At 49.3% G+C, this 21108-nt stretch overlaps 1 protein-coding gene across 1 annotated transcript in view; it reads right to left on the minus strand.

The window, feature by feature from the left end:
• The window catches only part of SUSD4 (sushi domain containing 4), an 82990-nt gene extending 67412 nt beyond the window's left edge, over positions 1-15578 (minus strand). The window contains exons 1-2 of the mRNA XM_090263386.1: positions 15315-15578; positions 14531-14710 (exon numbers count right to left, since the gene is read on the minus strand). Of these exons, the coding sequence (XP_090119512.1) occupies positions 14531-14675 (145 nt within the window). The 5' untranslated portion in view covers positions 14676-14710; positions 15315-15578. The remainder of the gene's footprint in view (positions 1-14530; positions 14711-15314) is intronic.
• Positions 15579-21108: the final 5530 nt, after the last annotated feature.

Consider the following 21108-nt stretch of genomic DNA (forward strand, 5'->3'; position numbering starts at 1 on the left):
ATCGCACTGGCCACGGACCAGCACACATGCCTGGGCAGCTGACCGCCACCGCCCCTCGGCCAAGCCTCAGGGGACCCAAGGGCCCCAGCGCAGGGGAGCGAGAGTCAGCCTCACGGGAAGAAGAGGAGACAGGGGAGGGAGTGCAAACAGATAGTGACCTTCCCAGGAGGGTGAAGCCTGAAAACAACAGCACATTCAACTTCTCCAAAAAAGTGCAAGGCTTCTCTGAGTGTTCCCTGTAACTCCAAGTGTATTTGACCGAAATGAGAAGTACTTAGCAGCTCATAAGCACATGAAATACCTTGCCTGAGACACAGAGGGGAAAAGGACCTATTCGAGAAGGGTGAAATGACTTTTTGGAAAGCAAGAGGCAGAGGAGGGGAGGAATAATAGGAGCGTTAAGGGTGGCCATGCATTGAAACTTGAGTTCTGGGCTTTGTTGTAAGTGCTTTTGCCACGTATTACCTCATTTAACCCAAATAAGCCCGGAAAGGTGGGTCCTGTTGTTATAACCCCCAGGTGTCCGAAGGATGGCAAATAATGTTACAGATGGAGGGATCCCCATCTCAGGTCTGCCACTAACTGGCTGTGAAACCGGCAACTCGCTCCCCGCCCGGGGTCTTCACGTCCACACCAGCTATGAAATCAGCCTAAGTCTACTAGCCCAATGCCAGACTGGGCGGACCAGAGACCTGACCAGCAGGGATAACTTATTATGCCTCTGATATTCGTTATGGCAAAAATGAAACCCGAAAACAAACAAACAAACAAACTTTTTTCATGTACGCTAAAACCATCCGTTTACCTCATGGGAAACAGTAGCATAATCACAGTTATAAAGTCTATAACGGCTCAATATGTCATAACAGCACGGTGAATTACAGGCGTAACTGACACAAAAGCATCGCTCCTGCCTGTGTATTAGAATATTTCTCCTTCTGCCCACATTTTCAGGGGGGAGGGGATAAAGATGGATACCTTCCACACATAATTTTCAGTAATGGTGCAGGCTTTGGACCCTGCCTATCCTTCATCTCTGGCTCTCCACTCCTGCCTAGTCCAGGGCACTGCATGTAATAAAGGCTCAATAAGCGTTTGTTCAATAAACGATCCTCCTACCTCTTCTATATCTACTTATTTTTAAAAATATTTATAGAGAACGCACTTAACAGAGTTTGTTCGTTTGTTTTTTTAATGCACAGTGTTTGCAACTGCCAGGGAGGGTGAAGGGTTTCATTAAAGGGGCAGCTCTCTGATGGCCCTGAGTCCTGATGAATTTGTCACCCACCCTGTCTGCTTTTCTTCTTTATCCTCGCTTTCCCTGATACACCTTGAACCTCAGACCACAGGGGTTCAAGCCCAAAACTGCAAGAGAAAGGCGATCAGAAATAGGAAAAATAATTCCCCAAGCCCCGGAAAACGGCTTCCTTCTCTGAGGATCTCCCTCAGGAGCGTAGCTGCAGACATGCTCCAAGCAGCTGGTTCTGAGCCGGTGATGTTCGTTTGAATGCTTTTGGTGTAATAAACCCATCTGAGAACCTGCTGAAACTGTAAACCCTCTTCAGAGAAGCGCATGCACAGGTCTGCATGCAAGTTCAAGGGTGGGGGTGGGGTGGCTCAGAGCCACACACATACATTCCCCCCCCAGGAGGCTGGTCCACGGCGCCAGGCTAAGAGCTCCTAGCGTGTGAGGAGCAGAGACAGTCCACAAAGGGAGGCAGACCCCAGCTGCCCCCTCTGCCGAGGCCGCTTCTGTCATGAAAAGGGCTTCTGGTCCCATGACACAAGCCCCTTAGAAGGGCACCACAACCAAACCTGGACACACAAATCACTTGGGTTCTCCACTTACTTCAACTTCAAATATGAGAAACAGGGAATAAGAGAACTAAGAAAATGTTTTGACTAGGAAAGAAGAAACTGTGCCCTAAGAGAGAAACTTGAAATGCCTTAAAAATACAATAGGAAATAGCATCCTAGTACAGTAGGTATTAACCGGTCACTTTTCCGCAGGCTAACTCCATGTAATAATTCAATATTTACCTGACCTAAACCAGGGGTGGACCCCTGGGCGGCCTGGGGAGCCCCTTGCAATTGATTTTTCAGTGGCCAGCAGCTATGATCGAATAACAGCAGTGTCTAGCAGTAGCTTGATTAGGTTACAACAAACATCATGACCCTGTACTTGGGAAACTCTGCAAATGTGAGCTTCCAGATCATCTCTGGACCTGCCCGCAGTGTCTGCGTAATAGTCTGTGCACAACAAACCTTAGGAAAAGTTTGGTGACTGTCTTCACAGAAGGCAGGAATAGGTAAGGGAGTGGCTTCTCAACTCCCCTCCCCTCTCTACACACACAGGCAAGTTCACGTGGCTGCACCTTTGCTCATATTGCTTCTTCCTCCCCTTCCTCACCTAACTTCCACTCTTCCTTCACAACTCAGCTCTGCTTTCACCTCTTCCTGGAGGTCTTCCCTGATCTCCCCTAGCTAGGGTAAGAGCTCTGGGTCCTCGTATCTTTTCATCAGAATTAACATTCATCTTTTTTTTTTTTTTAGCATCTGCTAAGGACTCAATCACATCCCCCAATATTCATATGTTAAAGCTCTAACCCCTGATGCAACTGAGTATTAGGGCATAGGACCTTGAAGGAGGTAACTAAGGTTAAATGAAGTCATGAAGGTGGGGTCCTGAGTCAACATGACCGGGGTCCTTATAAAAAGAGACACCAGAGTGCTCCGTCCCCTCCCTCTCTCTCCCTCCACGCACACACATCAAGGAAAGGCCATGTAAGGACACAGCTAGAGGGCAGCCATCTGCAGAAGCCAACCCTGCTGGCACCTTGACCTTGGACTTCCAGTCTCCAGAGCTGTGAGCAAATGCATTTCTCTTGTTTGAATCACCCAGTCTATGGTAGTTTGCTGTGGCAGCCCAAGTGCATGGATAACACATATCAATGCCTAGACCCGAGGGCCAGGGCCATATCATACGCACCCCTATTTCTAGTCTTAGTACCTAATGAACACAATCCTTGCACATGGGAAGTGCTTCATAAGTTCCTGTTGAGCAGACCTAAGAGTGGATGATGGCAGAGAGGAGGCTGCAAGTCCTGTTCACTTTCTCACCCTTAGGAGCTCAATGCCACGTGTGAATCCCGTCAGGTCACAGTAGGGAAAACTGAGCCCCTCCAGGGACTGTCACTCACGGGGGAGGGGCAAGGGGCAAGGCAGAGCCAGACGTCAACCCTTCCGTTGTCCTTCCTGCCATTTATGTGGCTGTTGTTGCCACCTGACCCAGATGTTAGAAGCAAGAGGGAAGAGAGAGTTTAGTAATAATCAGATACTCCACTCAACAATACCTTACTCATAGAGCAGCAGGTCTCAGGCACTGAATCCGGCTGCAGAGGCCACTAATCAACCGACTCGGCTCTGGGTGTGGGCTTGGGACTAGCTGTGTGGGGCTGTGATCTGAGAGATCACAGGGACAGCCTGGTGCCCACCCTCTAGGAAGTCACACCCACTGTGGAGGTCTGACATCAAGGTTACCACCATCTCGGGTCTTTGCACGTTTGTTGGTCATTAGACACCTTTCCTGAGTATCTAAAACATGCACATCATGGTCAGGTTAAAAATAAAAGATGACTCAGCTGTGGATCCTGCCTTCCAGGAACTTCTATAAGTAAAAACAAAACAAATAAAAATGATGAAGATAATGAAGAGACTGAAAGCCAACACTTATTCAAGTCTCACTATGTGCCAGGCACTATTCTGCAAGCTTTCCGTATATGAACCTACTGAATCTTTACAACAGTTCTATGGAGTGGGTACTGTCCCCACTTTACAGATGGCGGAACTGAGGCAGAGACGGATTAAGTAGTTCACCCCAAGCAGCCAAGCAGTAGAGCTCAGATTCAATCCCAGGGAGGGTCTGTCTCTAGACCCTTGTTCTTAGTGACCACCCTAATGTGCCTTGTGGGTGACAGAGGCCTTCCTTCCTCCTCTTTAGAATGACAGGGCTGGACTGGGTGCAGCGCTTCGTGGGTTGGTGAAAGGCTATGAGGAGGCACTGTGTGGAAAGCAGGTGCACACTCCAGAGAAAGCAGGTGGGCCTCTGGGGCAGCTTGCTCAGCCAGGTCCCCTTAGTCCCCACTCAAATCCTGTGAAGGAGCTAAGGGCCTCCACATCAACCTCCTGGACCACACTGTCCCCATGGTCCTCCCCAGGCCAACTTCAAGATTGCAGTGTTCTGAGAATTCTCAGAACCAAGGAAGCCAGGGACCACCCACTAGGTCACAGAAAGAGTGGAAGTGAGCTGTCAGCTGTCTCTTCAGGGACAGAAAGGCTCTATGAAGGTAGAAAGGGGCTGAGGGGAGTGCAGGCCCAGAACAACTATGTAAAGGCCAGCTGGAGAACCCAGCCCAGTACCTCAGGGCAAAGCGAATGAATAGGTTCAGCGGGTCTGAGTTGAATTTTCCCCCCCGCCCTTGTTTTTCAAGGTCACTGGACCATCCTCAGTGTGGCATCTTCTGGAACTCTTAGTGAACATGTGGCCATCTTGCTCTTCAGCTGTAGGAGAACAAGTGTGTGAGTCTATCACAATCCAGGAACAGTGCTGAAGAAGTAGAGCTGAAATGTAAATCGAAGGCCCAGGGAGAAATGTGCTCCGTACAATCCCTTGCACTTCCGTGGAAGTTAGCTTCTCCTACATCACCAAGAACATGACCCAATTTAGCAACAACATCAACACAGCAGGTACTAGAGGAAATGCCGACTATTAGAAGGCCAAGGCCCGTAGGAGGTGAGATGAACACAAACCATGTAGCGAAGTAGAGGTAGAGACCAGTGGCCAGCCCTGCTGTTGATGAAAGCCCCTGGTAACCACGCCACGAGAAGGAAACTGAGGCAGAACAACCTGAACAGCAGTGGCAGCAACAGACTCCCGGGAATCTGCCCTTGAACGGGGCTGTGATTCACCCAAGGCACAAGGCGACTGCTACAGAGACAGAACAGGTTCATTCTCATTTTTAGATCCTCTGTGTGTTTGGGGAGCCCCCAAAGAATTGGGTCCTCCTTCATCTGGAGATGACAAAGGGTAGAATGCCTGCACGCTCATTACCATGTAAGTGAAAGCTGCAGAGGCAGACGCTGGGCAAAGCCTCTCTGGGAGGGGGGTGGCAGAGGGGGGGTGCCCAGCTACCTCATAAAACCATGCAAGAGCCTCTGCTCTTCACTCAAAGCCTGTTGATCGGGTCTTATTTTAAGGACTCCTTTCCCACATCAGACCCTGACACTCCGGAGGTCCACACGCAGCAAAGAACTGAAGGCAGTCGGGGGCCCAAAAGAGGCTGCAGTGGGGTGCCCTCGGCTGGCTGGCAGGCTGCTTTCCCAAAGGGCTCTGAGGCTGGAAAAAAAAGACAGGGGATTGCCAGGCATCCCCGCCAAAGGCGAGGAACCCCAAGATCTCCAGCCCACAGACACCCCAAAGCAGCATCCCACTTGCAGAGCTTTAAAGAGATTCCAAGAATTAGAGACAGCTGGCAGCTGGAGGGGAGGGGAGGCATTCAACCTGGATAAAGCACTAAGGGATTCTTCAGGTCTAAATGCAGCTCCCCACTCATCCCACTGTCCTACCTGGGCCTGAAGATGCTGGCCGGCTGTGTCCAGATGCTCGCAGCAGCAAACGTGCCATGCAGGGTAAGGGGGCAGGCACAGAGGGACACGGAGCACCTGCCTCCCTCATTGGACCTCGGAAGCATCTGTAACAAATCGCTCGCCTGCCCCACATGTTCAGTTTCTTTTCCCCTCGAGGCTTCTGTGAGCCCACAAAAGGGATCGACTGGGCTTGGGCCACCAGCTATTGAGAAGTTCCTCTCAACAGCACAGGGACTGTCTCCCTCTGCAGATGCAACTATTCCCTGAACACGCCGGCAGCAGGGACAGAGCACAGACTGGCGCATCCCATTTTGCAGCTAGAGCCCCTCCGGCTGCCTGACATCATGTCCACACAAAATGGACTTTCATGGGGGTCAGGACCTGCATGTGGGGAGGCGTTCCCGTGCTGGGCAGAGCATTCCTGATCCTCCCTGCCAGCGTAGGGAAGCCAAAGGCAAAAGTGGCCCCAGGCGCAGTGGAAAAAAGCGTCCTTCCAGCCCCACAATCGCAACTGTTGGGTATTTATGAAACACCCAGTCTCCTGGCTCTGCCTCCTCCATCTGCACACACCCTGCCCCCTGGGAAGTGTGGAGGAACAGCCCTGTTACTCCTGATTTTCAGATGAAGAAACCAAAGCAGGGAAAGGTTAAGTGACTTGCTGCAGAGGTGACAAAGCTAGTCAAGGGGGGAGGTGGGTGACAGAGGGATCCCTCTCTGACAATCACGTCTTTGAAGAATTACTGGCACCTCAAGAAGGTGAATCTTTGAAGGGCTGGGGGAGGGCTGCCAAAGGACTGTGCAGAAAGGACATGCCTGGGAAGCAGTGAGCACCTAAGAAGTGCCAGCGCCCCAGGAGTGTGGCGGGGGCCACAGCAGGGAGGAAGGCCCCTGGCTACTGTCCTTCCACTCCTGCGCAGGGGCCCCTCTGCTCAGCATCCCCAGAAGCGAAATACCCGAAGCCTCCCATGGCCACCTAGCGATGCTGTTGGACTCCAGTGCTCCCACGGAAGGCTGGGAAATATTCTGACTCTCCTGCCGTCAAGGTTCAAACGTCTCTATGCAGATCCCCCACCCTCCCGACCACAGCCTTCCCCCTTCCTGGCCCTGCTCTCCTCTCGGTCCAGTTGCTACGGACACCCTGAACTTGAAGTGCTTACACCACCGTAATAATAACATAAGAATGAGTCTCCTGCCCCAAATCAGAACGGGCAAACAACAGCCAGGATCAAGTTCTGCTGCTGTTGTATTGTTACCAATACCGATTATCAGCACAATGGCTCGTCCTCCTTACTGGCGTCTCCTCTTGATGCTTAAACATGCATGTTGCCTGGGCTTCATCCTCAGAGCCTCTTCTTGGTTCATTGCCCTCTCTTCCTGGGAAAGCCCAGCCCCACCTGCGCCCCAGCAACCCTCTCTATATAGATGGCACACAAATCTATGTCTCTGGCTCTCATTGCTCTCCAGAGCGCCACGGCGAGTCTGCCACTGCCTGATGGACAGATGGTCACCAAACGGATGTCCTGCAGGCAATGCAAGTGTCCTCATCCAAAATGAACTCATTAGCCTCCCTCCAAATGACCGCGGCCGGGGCTCCGTGAATGGCTCTTCCGCCACCCGCACATCCAGCCAGCTGTCTGGCCTCCTTTTAACACGCATTTACTCCTCTCTAGTTAAAGCCCTCATTGTGTCCCTCCTGGGCCCATGCAAGAGTTCCCTAGCTGGCCCCCACTAGAATGCAAGTCCCCCAAAAGCAGGGCTCTGTTTTTTGTTCCTGTGTCCTCCACTGAGTCACCGGTGGACGCATAATAAAATAGTTCATGAGTAAGGGCCTCTCTCTCCCTCCTCCATCTTCCAGATGGTCAAAAAATTCTTTTCTAAAATGAAGATTCCCATCATGCCAGACACTTCCTGCAGACTATTTCGTAGGCTCCCGGCTGAGTCCCGTGTAATATTAAATACCTGAGCCTGGTAGTTAGCTGCCATGTGGGTCCCACCAGCCTGTCGAGTCTTTTCTCTTTTAACTCTTTGCCCTTCACTACGGCTGCCCTGAGCTAGTCCTTGTCTCCGGTACACATTCTTTCTCCCTCTGAGCCTTGGCTTATACTAGCCTCTCTGCTGAAAAAAAAAACACACCTCTCAACACCTGTTCTGCCTGGAGAATTATTTTATCACTCAAGACTTATGGGAGGGGGGTTGGGAGGATGGGTGAAAACAGTGAAGGGATTAAGAAGTACAAATTGGTTGATACAGAATAGTCATGGGATGTCAAGTACAACAGAGAATACAGTCAATAACATGCTAATAACTATAATATGTATGGTGTCAGATGGCTGCAGTATTTCGCGGGACGATCACTTAGTAAGTTATGTAACATCAAATGACAGGGGTACACACCTGAAACTAATATAACAATGTACCAATACGTCAACTCTAATTGAAAAATAAGAATGATTTTAAAATGGAAAAAAAAAAAAAACTTGGCTTAAATGTCATCCTCAAAGGCTGCCAAAGGATCTAAGATACCATATATGATAGAGAGTTCTATGGGACTACCGGGACCAAGGATCAGTGACCACATAATGACCTCAATACCACACATCCATCTTGGCCTGCTCCATTGGGCATTACAATGCATTTGTCACGTGACATCCTTTCAGGGCAAAGGAAGCTCTTGGTAACCCTTAGCACAGTGAAAATAGCAGGCGTCCACTACCAGTTTGTGGGTGATGATGTTGGTACCGCAATTCACTACACTTTCCCCTACTAATGCATTTAATTTTCACAACCACCGTGGGAGGCAGGTGGTGCAAGTATTATTCCTATTTCACAGATGGTGATAATAAAACTGAGGCAGAAGTCAGGTTTCTACCATTTAGCCAGTTGGGGACAGTAGCAAGTGGCCACATGTACTTTCTGCTAGACATTATTACAGTAGTCCCTCTCTATGTTGTGGTTTACTTATCGCGGCCTCACTGTATCGTGGGATTTTTAAAAATATTATATTATTTATTGAGGATTTTTTGCTATATCATGGTATTTTGAGGTACTATATACGTATGTTGTTAAAGTTACATAGGTTTAAGAGTGTAGAATATGTTTAAGAACATAAGTAGTGTTTATAAAAGTGTGGGAAAGGTTAATAAGGGAGTGGGAAAGGTTAATAAGGGACTGGGAAAGGTTTATAAGTGTGTGGGAAGGGTTTATAAAGCCTTAAAATGTATATAAATAGTAAAATAAATGTAAGGTTCCTACTTCGCGGATTTTCACCAATCGTGGGGTGGGGGGGTGTCTAGAACATAATACCTGCGATAAGTGAGGGAATACTGTATATCTCTCCGGTTCTTTGCCTCAAGAAACGAAAATATATCTTCCTCTAAGTCATTACGACAAGTAGATGAGCACCTCACACCTACAAAACAATGGTGTAAATAGAGGTGCGACAGAAAAAACAAGCATGTGTCCCCATTTCCAAAGGGAAGAGTCTGGGCAAACCCTTGAAAAGCCTTGTAGCGATTCAGAACTGGACTGTTCTATACCAAAGGAACTACAAGTCTCTAAAAGACTAATCCTCCACTTTGTATGACTTAAACACAGGGGTGGCCCTAATCAGCCATTGAGTATATGCTGTCATACTATGGCTTAAATTTCCAGATGCGTCCTTCAGATGAAACTGAAAACGCACCCTTGGATTGGAGGCTAACACCGAGACTCAGAGTTCGTTAACAGACCCAGTCTAATAGAATAATCGAGAGCCTCTCAGGGTGAATCCTCTAAAACTACCAAATTTCCACAGAACAACCAGGTCCTGTTGTTTCTTGCGTGGAGAGAATCAGCATCTTCTGAAATTCAGCGTTCAGGGAGGTGCTCAGGCTTCCTCTACATACTGAGAATCTGAACTTGGAAACCAGTGAGATTGTAACAAAGCCATACACGCACAGATTTTACAGAATCCACCGCAAGGATGAATTTCATTTCTTTCTTAAAAGAACCTCCCTCTTACTGGTTTGCCCGATGCAATCACCTATATCTCTGATAAATCCAATCAGACCAAAGACATAAGGTCTTTCTGGGTTTTGTTACACCGAGAAAAGGGGAGACAGCGCCTGAGTGACCCTCCCACGCTGGTAATTCCAGGAGATTAAAGTCACCAATTTCAAACAGCAACATGAGATAGCCAGGCCGAGCCTTTATTTCCAAAAACCAACCTTATTCACCGTCTCTTGAAGAGCTTGCTTTAGTGGGATGATGGTGAAATGACCATCGATCAAGTTTACGGAGCTCTGTGGTCCCTCGCACGTCTAAGAATAAAAGTCTGGAGACGAGGCATTCATTCTACAGGTTCACACTTGTCGGCCGCAGCCCCTGCCTTCCTGGGGCCCGAGCATGCCTTCCCTCTCAAGGGGGTCATAGGGGCAATAGAGGCTTATCCACCATTGTGCTCCCAAGTTCACTGTCAGTTCCATATATCAAGAATTATTTGCTCGTGCTTGTCTCATGTCCCCAGTTTACCTTGTTTAAAATTAATAAAGCAATTACAATCCTCTCCATTAAAAAGCTATTTTAAATGCTCTTTTAACTCTAGTTTACGAGCAACTCACTTAATTATTTCTATTTGTTTTACTTCTTGGGTGGGTAATTTCTTCTGTCTTCGAGAAGCACAGGATTGTTTTTCTTAAGGAAGAGGAAATACTGGGCCAAAGTCTCCCCTAAAACTTAGCATCTTAGGATCGTACCATCAAATCCTGGACAGCAGAGTAAGCAACTCTCCTGAACCACCTTCTCCGATTCTTACTTCAAAGTTAATCTTTTTGATGGACCTTGAGGGTATCACACTAAGTGAAGTAAGTCAGACAAAGAAAGACAAAGCCCACATGATTTCACTTACATGCGGAATCTAAAACACAAAAGAAACAAACTCATAGATATGGAGAACAAATCGGTGGTTTCCAGGTGGGAGTGCGGTGGTGGGGGCTAGGTGGGAGAGGTGAAGGGGTTGAGAAGTACAAATCACCAGTTATAAAAATAATCACGGGGGTGTCAAGCCCAGCACAGGAAATACAGTCAATAATACTGTAGTGGACATGGTGTCAGGCGGGTGCTGGCCTGATTAGGGTGATTGATTGCTTTGTTGTACACCTGCAACTAATATAATATTGTATGGCAACTGTAAAGGAAAAGTAAATAAAATTCGTTTTGTTTTTCAAGTTAAACTTTTTGAGGTGCTTCAACCACCCTCTCCCTCAGAGCCCTTACGAAGCACCATCTTTTCTTGGGAGCCTTTCCTGATTTTTCCTCCAGCCTCTGAGACCACCTGCAAATGGAAGTGGCCTCAAATGCCACCAAACTCTTGCACTTGGTCACCACCCATCTTAATTCTTTTCTAAACGGTGTGGCAGTGATTTGGGGGTCTTCTTTCTTGCTGTCAACCAACATGGAGCACCTTCTATGTGTTCCATGCTGGACTGGGTGCCGGGGACACAAAAACAGATGAAGTCAAGCTTCAGCCTTCGGGGGGCTTAGGGCCTCGTGGAGGGGACAACACGGGGAGGGAGGGTTGCGCCCAGTGCAGTGGGAGCCCAGGTGAGGGGAGAACTCAGTGACCAGGGAAATTATTAAACAGATCAGGGCATTTGTGTTAAGATTTTGAAGAAAAGTTTGTCCATTGGGCAAAAAATAAAGGAAGCTTCTACAGGTTAAAAGAATATTGTGTTCAGCTGGGCTTTGAACAGGACGGGGACAGGCACTCAATACGCCTTGAGCGAGTGAAGCAGAGGCCCAGGTGGTTACAGCATTGTCTCAGGCCCTCCTCGCTGCCACTCTGTGCATTTACAGAGCATGTACTTGATATCCATCCCTCCTATCCACCTGCGAGCCTGGCAGCACCATCCTCACTTAACGGGACTTTCAGGGTCCCAAAGCTATCAAGTAGCAGCGCTGGGCCTGGGTGCCTGATAATATAGGGATGTGCTAATGAGCCCATATTCAAGGACTCTTAGCTGTCCTCCCCTACGCCGGGGTGGACCACTCCAGGTAGTCCCTAAACCCCAAGGACTGGGAGGGAGGAAGAGAGAACAGCCAGGTCAGGCTCCGTGCAGATTATGGGAACAGCAGGCACCTGTCCCCCTATCATCCTGAAGTTAGTCTTCTCAGGGTATTTGGTCTTGAGAGTCCCCAGCTGAGGGCCATTTTTCCTCGTTTATAAAAAGCAACCTAGGAGGAGCCTCCCAAAAGTCCCCCAAGGCCAATTCAGGCTCCTGAAAGCTCTCCTAGGGCTCAAAGAACTGAATTGAGTCTCTGGCTTTGGAGGACAAAGCATTTCGTTTTTGATAAGAGTCCTTCTTCCCCCTCTTCTTCACCTGATCATTTTCTCAATTTCCCCCTTTCTAGTTCTGGCTTTTTCTGACGTACCTGTATTGGGCACATGCTTTTTTCCTCCCAGCTGAGGCTATTATAGCTTGCTATTGTGCGATTCCTTTTCCATTGGGAGCAATCAAAAATGAAAATCCACATTTCAGAACAGTATCTATTAAATATGCACCTTCTTGTGGATCAAGTAGATGAAAGCACTCTCCAAAGGCTGATCTTCACCTCAAGATTAGACACTGGGGGACACCTGCTCCCTCCCAGACCATCTGCATTTGGGTGACCGAGAAGGATGACCAAAACTCTAGCATCACACTGACTTATTTTAGGGAACGCCTTGGCTTTAGTCCAAAGCATTGCTAATTAAAGTGTGCTCCTCGGACCAGGAGCAAGAACATCACCTGTGAGCTGGTTGGAAATGCAGACTCTCAAGTCCCAGCCCAGACCAGCTGAAGCAGAATCTGCCTTTTAGCAACATCCTGGGTTGATTCATATGCACATTCAAATTTTAGGAGCACAGGTCTAGAATTAAGGTGAATTTCCTTTTCTTACTATCCTGGAGCAGCCCCCCCCCCCCATCAATGTGGGTTTCTTTCCTAAGAAAGACATCTCTGGAGAGTGAACTCCATGGAACATTCCTACCACCCTTCCCCACCCAAACTGTTTACTCACAGAGGAATTCTGAAATAATAAATGTTCTCCCAGGAATCACAGTCAGGGTCTGAAGGAGTTCAAGATGAAACAGTAGGAGCCCCTAAAAAGGGTGACCCTCAAAACTGAGACGTAACAGGCAACCCTTGTTCCCAGCTTTTTCTTCCAGGCTCTGGATCTTTTTGCTTGACACCCTCTCCCCTCGGAAGAGAGGCATCAAAGACGTGTCACACGACGGGATGGTGACTAATGTGAGGCCGAGGGGACTGCGCCATGCACTGAGCTCTGAGACCCCTGAACAAATGGCAGAACCAAGAACAGAGCCTTCAAGGCTGGGCTGCACTCAGACTTCATGCCTCCAATAATAACCCTCAAGACCTAGATAGACGGACCCCGATTCATCTGTCATTTACATGGGAGAAAAAGACCAAGAGGATGGGAAACCACAGGGACCTGGTTTGGGGGGCATGAAAGTTAGATGGAAGGCAAGAGAAGAGAAGGAGGAAGGAAATGAGTCACCCCCGGCTCCATGCTGTCCTGCCCACCTGCACAGCCAGTGTCCAGGGCTCAACAGAGACTCTGACCAGAGCCCCACCCAGGTGCCCCCTTGGCATTGTATTTGCCTTTGCCCTCGATGAGGAGGAAACCCACCTCAGAGACAGTTCCATAAAAAGAAGAGCACCAAAGAAGTTACCTTGTAGGAAAAAGAAATGAAACCAAAACCCAAAACAGGGCCCCTATCCGAAGCAAGTGCTTCCTCACTAATTCTGACAGGCGCACAAGGAAAGTTCCTCTCCAATTTCTAGGTGGGAGGCCTGCGTTATTGATCACTCTGTGTTCAAGTCCAGCGTGTTACTACCCTCCCCCACTTTGGCTAATGTTTCACTCATTGTTTTTTCCATCTTCACCTTGGAAATCTCTGAAACAGCAATATTTTAAAGCACTAAAATGGTCTATGCGTATCAATCGATACCTGTTTTCCACCAATTATAATTTATTTCTATATTAACAGTGTCTCGGCTCTGGAACATGATTCTGCCCTTTTAATATGAACACATTGGCCAGCTCCCATAGGAAATAGGAAACGGACGGCAGTGATGGGCAGTGATGGGCAGCGATGAACCGCGGAGGCAGAGACGTTCTTAGGCTGTGAAATTCAGACAGGACCTTGCTCTCTCTCGCTCCCCCAGCACCGAATATGTTATAGGTGAGCTACCTATGGAGTCTGAGGCTCTCCTTTATCTCCACTAACTTCCAATTCATAGAAAAGCCCTGGCCTTTACTCCCCCTATAAATCAGGCCTGGAGAAGCCAAGCAATTCTCCAGAAACACATCGGAAAAAAACCCTCTGCATCCCCTCCCCACCCCAGCCATGCACAGACATGCCTGAACACACCACCTCCCAAGGAGAGAGAAAGTTAACTTTCAAGTAAACCTGTCCTGCAGTCAGCCTGGCCTTGTTCTCAGACCCTTCACATTCACAAAGGGGGCTCTGCAACTGAAACCTGCACTGCAGAGGGCACAGGTCAGGGGTCCGCAAGCACACATTATCCACAAATTCTCATTCTCTCTCTCTCTCTCTCTCTGCCAGAGTGAGATAATAAGCCAGCCTTATTGTCTTTCCTTCAGACAAGCCAGGCTGGGCAGCTGATGGGAAGCTCCAGACAGAATGTGGGTGTGAAGCTGTGTCAGCTCCAGAGGAATGTGGGGGGAACTCCAGCGGTTTAGAAAAAGGATGGTCTTAAGCTGGGATACAGGGACTCCTCAGGTTCTTGGGGACCCCAGAAGTCCGGGTGTGTGGGGGAGCGGCAGGGCTGTCCTGCCGTCCTGGGCCCCCCTGGGCCCCCCTGGGCACAGCGGAGTCACTCACCGCCCGTGAGCTGTGCAGGGCCGAAGCACAGGGCGAGCTGAAACCACAGGATCACGGCCAAGAGTCGCTGGGGGGACTGTGGCTGCTGCTGCTGCTGCTGTACTAGAAATCCATCTCCATGGCTCGGTTTCATTCCATAATACATCTTTCATCCACAGAGGGCATCCAGCTTGCAAGGGTCTGCAACCAGGAACGAACACGACAATACCCCTGGCTGCCCGGCCTCCGGGGGCCCCGCTTCCGCTCCTCAGCCATGGGACCCGAGGAAGGGGGGAGGGGGAGGGGCTCGGCTTCCCCGGCTCTATCCCCGGAGCTTCCCCCGTCTCCTTTCCCTCAGCGAGATCTCCCCCCAACCCCCAGCGCGGGTACACTGAGTAACAGCCGCGGCGGGATGCTGCGCGTGCGGGGAGGGATGGAGGAGGGGCGGGAGGGCCGCGGGTAGCGCACATTGGCTCTGCGCCGGTCCCCGGGATCCAGTGGCTGAGACCGTGGCAGGAAAGTCTAAAGCCTTCCAGTCTCTCGGGGCTGAAAAAACACTTTTTCCTGTGCCTAGACAGGTCACTCTTAGGAATCTCGTATGTGGCACCGGATCCCCTGGGATACTTCTCCGGTTTTCCCCGAGATGAAGATGGGTCCTATTGCCGGGTCCCCCATGAAATTGCCCTGCGCCGTCAAAAAAAAAAAATTCCTTCCCTGGGGGGCAGAACCGAGTACCAACTCCCCCTCCTGGGCCTGCGCGCGCCTCCCCGGGGTGCAAAGCCCCTTCCGGGGCTCTGGGTCTTACCTGTGGGTCTCATGCATGCAGCTTCCTTCCCTCCTCCGCCTCCGCCTCCGCCTCCTCCCCCCACAAGTCTCACCCGCATCTGTGCGCGACCTCTGCTGCGCCGCTGTGCGAGCCAGAGAGACTGAAAGCCTTGGCGGCGGCAGCGCCGGGCTCCGGCTCCCCCCACCCGCGCTCTCCCTCCCCTGGCTCCGGGAGCCACTGGGTGCGGGGTGGTGGGGGAGGACAGCAGCCCGGCTGCGCGCCCCCGAGGAGGCGCCGCGCGCCCGCTACCTGAGCTCGGGAGTGCACGGCGGCGGCGCGGAAAGAGGGAGGTGGCAGGGGCGGAGCGGAGGCGCGCCCCGCGGCCGCGAGAAATAAGGACCACAGCAGGCGGGGAGTGGGAAGGGGCCGCCGCCGCCTCCGCGACCAATGGGAAGCCCGCGCGCTTGCACCTGTCGGGGGCGCGAAGTGCCGGCGACCGCCCTCCTAGTGGCGCGCGGGGCCGGGTCGCCCCCTCCCCGGCGCTGGACCGCGGTCCCTGCCTGGGCTGAGCGAGAGCCCGCTGCCCGCGGCGGCCTCCACGCGGAGTCTAGTGCCCCCAGCGCCGGCGCAGAGTGGGAGAGCGGGCCGTGGCGCCAAACCGTGGGACTGGAGTGCGCGGCCTGACCCTCATCACCAACAGGGCTAACTTGGCCGGGCGAGCTCCGGCGACTGCTACAGTCTATCTTCCAGTGCTGTCCGTAGCCCTCTCCCCAGCCCAGGGTCAAGGTTCTGCGTGCCCCCTTGGATACTGAAGGGCACTCGTCCCCCTCCCCAGCTCCTTAGCTATTTGACTTTCTGCGAACTGCTGGCGTCCTGCGCGAGGACTCCTGAAGCCTGTCTTGGGGATGCACTGGTCCCTCCGAACCTCCGCCCGGCGGCGCTCTCCTGTGGTCAGGGCAAGAGTGACCCGTGCCATTGCAGAAATTTGGGTTCGGTAACGGGGCCTCTCTGGGGACGTGAATGGGAACCCAAGGGGATCCAGGGTGTCTGTTCTCTTAGCCCCCCGTGGAGCGAGTTCGCCTCTTGAGTGCTGTCTCTGGTGCCCGTGACTGCCCCGCAGCGGGTGCGCCTCTCAATTCCCTCTGGCTCTGGGCCGCCTGCCCTGTCGCTCCCCAAGACTGGCCTTTCTCAGCCAGCTTGGCTCTGAGGGCCAAAGGCCTAGACAGAGCAGTAAAGGGATGTGCTCAAACGAGGTGACACCAGCAGGCAGCACTTCAGAACCAGAGGTACTGCATTACTCTGTAGCAGTTTGTGGCTATTAACACCGTATTTCTGATACCGCCACCAAATCATCCCTTGCCTCTACCAGCTTTCCCCAAATATCACGTTCTGATGGTAGTCTGGAAATGACAGTTTTTACTGGGTACACTCTGATGGATTCATTCTAACAAATTCTTTCAGGACAGATTAATTTTAGTAGCTAAATCGAACTCAGCATTTTTATGTATATATTTCTTTTTGCTTTGTAAAATTAGAGGTGGCAGTTTTGCACAGAATCACTTTAAGATTTTGACTAGCACAAGTTCATTCCTGTACTTTGGGGCTCTGGAGTCTTAGTGGGCCACCCTCCCACATTTCCAATGTCCTATGACTGACCTCTACAGTTTGAAGATTTATTTCATGTTTTTCCTCAGTAAATTTTGTAAAGCTTTTCTGATAGCCATCATATCACTGAAGCTCAACTATATCTGTTGATCATGCACATAGTTTTCAATTCCTAAGAGATACAGGGGGGATGAGCGTGACTGTGGGAGTCTCTGAAGAGGGAGATGGTCAGATCTCAGGGACCAGGATGGCCTGAGGGAGAGGGGAAAAAAGGGGGTGCAGAGATGATGTCAAGATTTAGAGTCTAGGAAACCAAGCTGTAAATTGCTAATAAAAATAGGGAATACAATTGAAAGGGAGGTTTTATGAGGATAGTTATGAATTTGATGTTGAATTTGAGTAGCTGGAGTTTTTGTTTTTTTTTTTTAATAGGTATAAATTTTTTAAATATCCATTGATTTTAGAGAGAGGAGGAGGAAGAGCTAGAAAGAGAAAAACATCAGTGTGAGAGAAACATCAGTTGGTTGCCTCCCATATGCTCCCTGACTGGGGACCAAACCCACAACCCAGTCATATCCCTGACTGGGGATCGAACCCTCAACCTTTATGATAAACAGGACAAGGCCCCAACTGACTGAGCCACACTGGCCGGGAGATTCTCAGACTCCTCTTCTATATGAATGGCTGGTCTTTGCTCCTGCTTCACAACTTCTAAATCCTATCAAACAAGCAACAGCTGGCCTCAGTGCGGCCCAGGCCCGGCACTAGCATCAGCCAGCTTAGATTCATAGCTTGGCTTCACCTGGGAATCTCCAAGCCCAGCACAAGCAGCAGGCATCTCAGATTGCTTTATAGCTCAGGCAGGGTGCCCCGGGCAAAACACACGTGGGGGCTGACCTTGGCCTGCACCACCTGGGAAACCCCGGGGCCTATGTACCCAGTGGACAGCTACAGACCACGTGGGAGCACCACCACCCTGCCCCTGTACAGCTGATCCTCCACGGAGGGTGGAGGTTGGTGGTCAGTGGTCATAACCAGTCTTTGCAGCTGATTGGCCTGGGTAAATCGCTCCCATTTGACCTGCCAACAGCAACCAAGGTTCAACTACAAGAGGAGGGTGTACTCAGCCCTTACGGAGGGTGCATCTCAAGTACCCAGCTTGAGTGATAGGGTAGGCTGTGCCACTGGACCCTACAGGACACCTACCACATGAAGCCACACTACCAAGACACAGAGTCAAAGCAGCTCTACCTAATACATAGAAACAAACACAGGGAGGCTGCCAAAATGAGGAGACAAAGAAACATGGCCCAGATGAAAGAACAGATCAAAACTCCAGAAAAAGAGCTAAATGAAATGGAGATAAGCAACCTATCAGATGCAGAGTTCAAAACCCGGGTAATAGGGACGCTCAAGAAACTTAGTGAGGACCTCAGCAGCATAAAACAGATCCAGTCAGAAACAACAGATACACTCATTGAAACAAAGAACAATTTGCAGGGAAACAACAGTAGAGAAGATGAAACCAAGAATCAACTCAATGATTTGGAACATAAGGAAGCAAAAATAGCCAATCAGAACAACAAGAAGAAAAAAAGAATTTAAAAAAATGAGGAGAGTATAAGCGGCCTCTGGGCAACTTCAAGAGGTCCAACATTCGCATGACAGGGGTGCCAGAAAGAGAAGAGAAAGAGCAAGAAATTGGAAATATATCTAAAAAAATAGTGAAAGAAAACTTCCCTAATTTGGTGAAAGAAATAGACATGAAAATCCAGGAAGCACAGAGAGTCCCAGACAAGATGGATGCAGCGTCCCACTCCAAGACACATCATAATTAAAATGCCAAAGGTTCAAGATAAAGAGATAATCTTAAAAGCAGTAAAAGAAAGGAAGTTAGTTACCCACAGGGGAGTTCCCATAAGACTGTCAGCTGATTTCGCAAAAGAAACTTTGCAGGCTAGGAGGGATTGGCAAGAAATATTCAAAGTCATGAAAAGCAGGGACCTATAGCCAAGATTGCTCTACCCAGCAGAGCCATTATTTATAATCGAAGTGCAGATGAAGAGCTTCCCAGACAAGAAAAACCTAAAGGAGTTCATCATCACCAAACCTTTATTATATGAAATGCTAAAGAGACTTATTTAAGAAAAAGAAGATCAAAACCATGAACAATAAAATGGCAATAAATACATACCAGTCAACAATTGAATCTAAAGCTCAAACTAAGCAAACAAGAAGAACAGAGACAGAATCATGACTACAAGAACATTTTAATGGTTGCCAGATGGGAGGGGAGGTGGGGGAATGGGTGAAGAGGTGAGGGGATTAAGAAGTACAAATAAGTCGTTACAGAACAGCCATGGTGATGTAAAGTACAGTGTAGGAAATGGAGCAACCGAAGAACTTACACGCATGACCCATGGACATGAACAATGGTGGGGGGATTGCCTGAGGGAGTGGAGAGTGCTGGGTGGAAGGAGGGCAAAGAGGGAAGAATCAGGACAACTGTAATAGCATAATCAATAAAATATATATTTTTAAAAAAGAGAAAAGAAAAGAGGAAATAAATTCAAATAGAAGTCGGACCTCAATGCCAAAAAGGACAGAGAAATCAAAACAAGGCTGAGAAGAGGCCAATAGATGTGGCTTCTGGGATCCAGTCTTGGCCTTCTCACCTCTAAAGGAACTCTTCTAGAGAAACACAACTTTTTATGCAACTTGTGTTAAGAAAATAGATTTTACTTCACCACCGGGTATACAATGCACTCACACGACGTATATAGAATGTTGCAAATCTTCACCTAGCCCCCCCCCCACTGGAGTCCTGCAAAGGACCCACACGGCCAAGGAGAGAGCCTGGTGCCCCTATGGGGCAAGGAGTGGACAGCGGAGCATTTCACTTGGTCAGGGAGGTCAGAGAAGTCTTCCCTTGAGCCGAGGCTTGAAGAAAGAGCACCATTCCATGCGATCCACAGACACGGCCACCCACGGTTGCCAAGCTCCTACTCCAGCCCCGTGTGGGGGTGGCTTTGAGTGACAAGAACACCACTCTGGGATGCCCACTGAAAACCTTTCATGGTACGTTAAGCCTCCAGAGGCTGGGATTTGAGTGGGCTGAGGGTGCTTACCCTGCTGATCACATCAGCCAAGGAGCCACAATGCACAGCCTGTCACAGCACATGAGGAGTCAGCATTCACAGCAGCCCATCCATCAACAGACTTGCCAAAGCCATCTTCCCTCTCTGGCACCTTTCCGAAAAACAAATCTCCTTGGAGGCAAAAAAACAAAACAAAACAAAAACAAACGCCAGACTCAATTTTAGCAGAACAGAAGAAATAAAACAAAACGCAGAACTTTTAAAAAACCCACTCATGTTTTAAAGTTTCAACGGAACACTTTTTTTTTTTAAATCGCATATAAAATCTATGTTATGTTGAGGATGAAGAAATAACCCCAAATGAGGTATATTATTCAGTGCAACAGTTTTCTCAAGTTTCTCAATCGGGAAACTTCTTATGTTGAACATTACAAAGTGTTTATGATAAAATTTCAAAAACCAAGAGTCCGGTGTTTCTGTGTCACTGTTGAGTGTTTCTGAAATTGCATTCTGTCACCTCCCGGGGGGGAAGTAAACTAACTCACTTTCAGCTCTGAAAGTACTTATTTTGAGTCCTTCCTTTCTTCATAAGAATTGGTTAATTACCATCTCCAGATTTTAATGGCATTAAATTACAAATGTGGAAAAACAACGATACCTTAAGAAATCTTATGACTAGTTCGAATCCTCTCCTGCTTCCCTGTCCACACATGATTTTCTCTGGCTATAATTATGCAATGCTAGCTCTGAAGACGGTGCACGGAGAGGTTGGGGTGAGGCAGGATTCGATCCTGACTCCCCTGCCCATCTGATCTGGGGATTCTCTCTCTGACCCTCAGGAAAGGGCAGTTCCCACTTTGCCTTCTTGTGGGGGGTTTACACATAAAGCACCTAGAGCAATGCTTAGTATGTATCAGCCACCATTTTTACACACACGGGCTCTCATGCACGTGGAATCTTTGCATTGTGGGTAAATGATTGTTTCCATGGGAACGTAACTTTCACATTTACCAGGCTCTTATCCCCCTATTTTCTGCTTTTTTAAAAAAGAAGCTTATAATCTACATTTTCATCCTTAGTGCTGTATTAACATAAGTTTTTCATTTACTGCCCTGGGTGCTTACATAAGG

Source organism: Furipterus horrens, unplaced genomic scaffold, assembly GCF_987537825.1.
Source record: "Furipterus horrens unplaced genomic scaffold, mFurHor1.1.pri manual_scaffold_15, whole genome shotgun sequence".
NCBI classification, from domain to species: Eukaryota; Metazoa; Chordata; class Mammalia; order Chiroptera; family Furipteridae; genus Furipterus; species Furipterus horrens.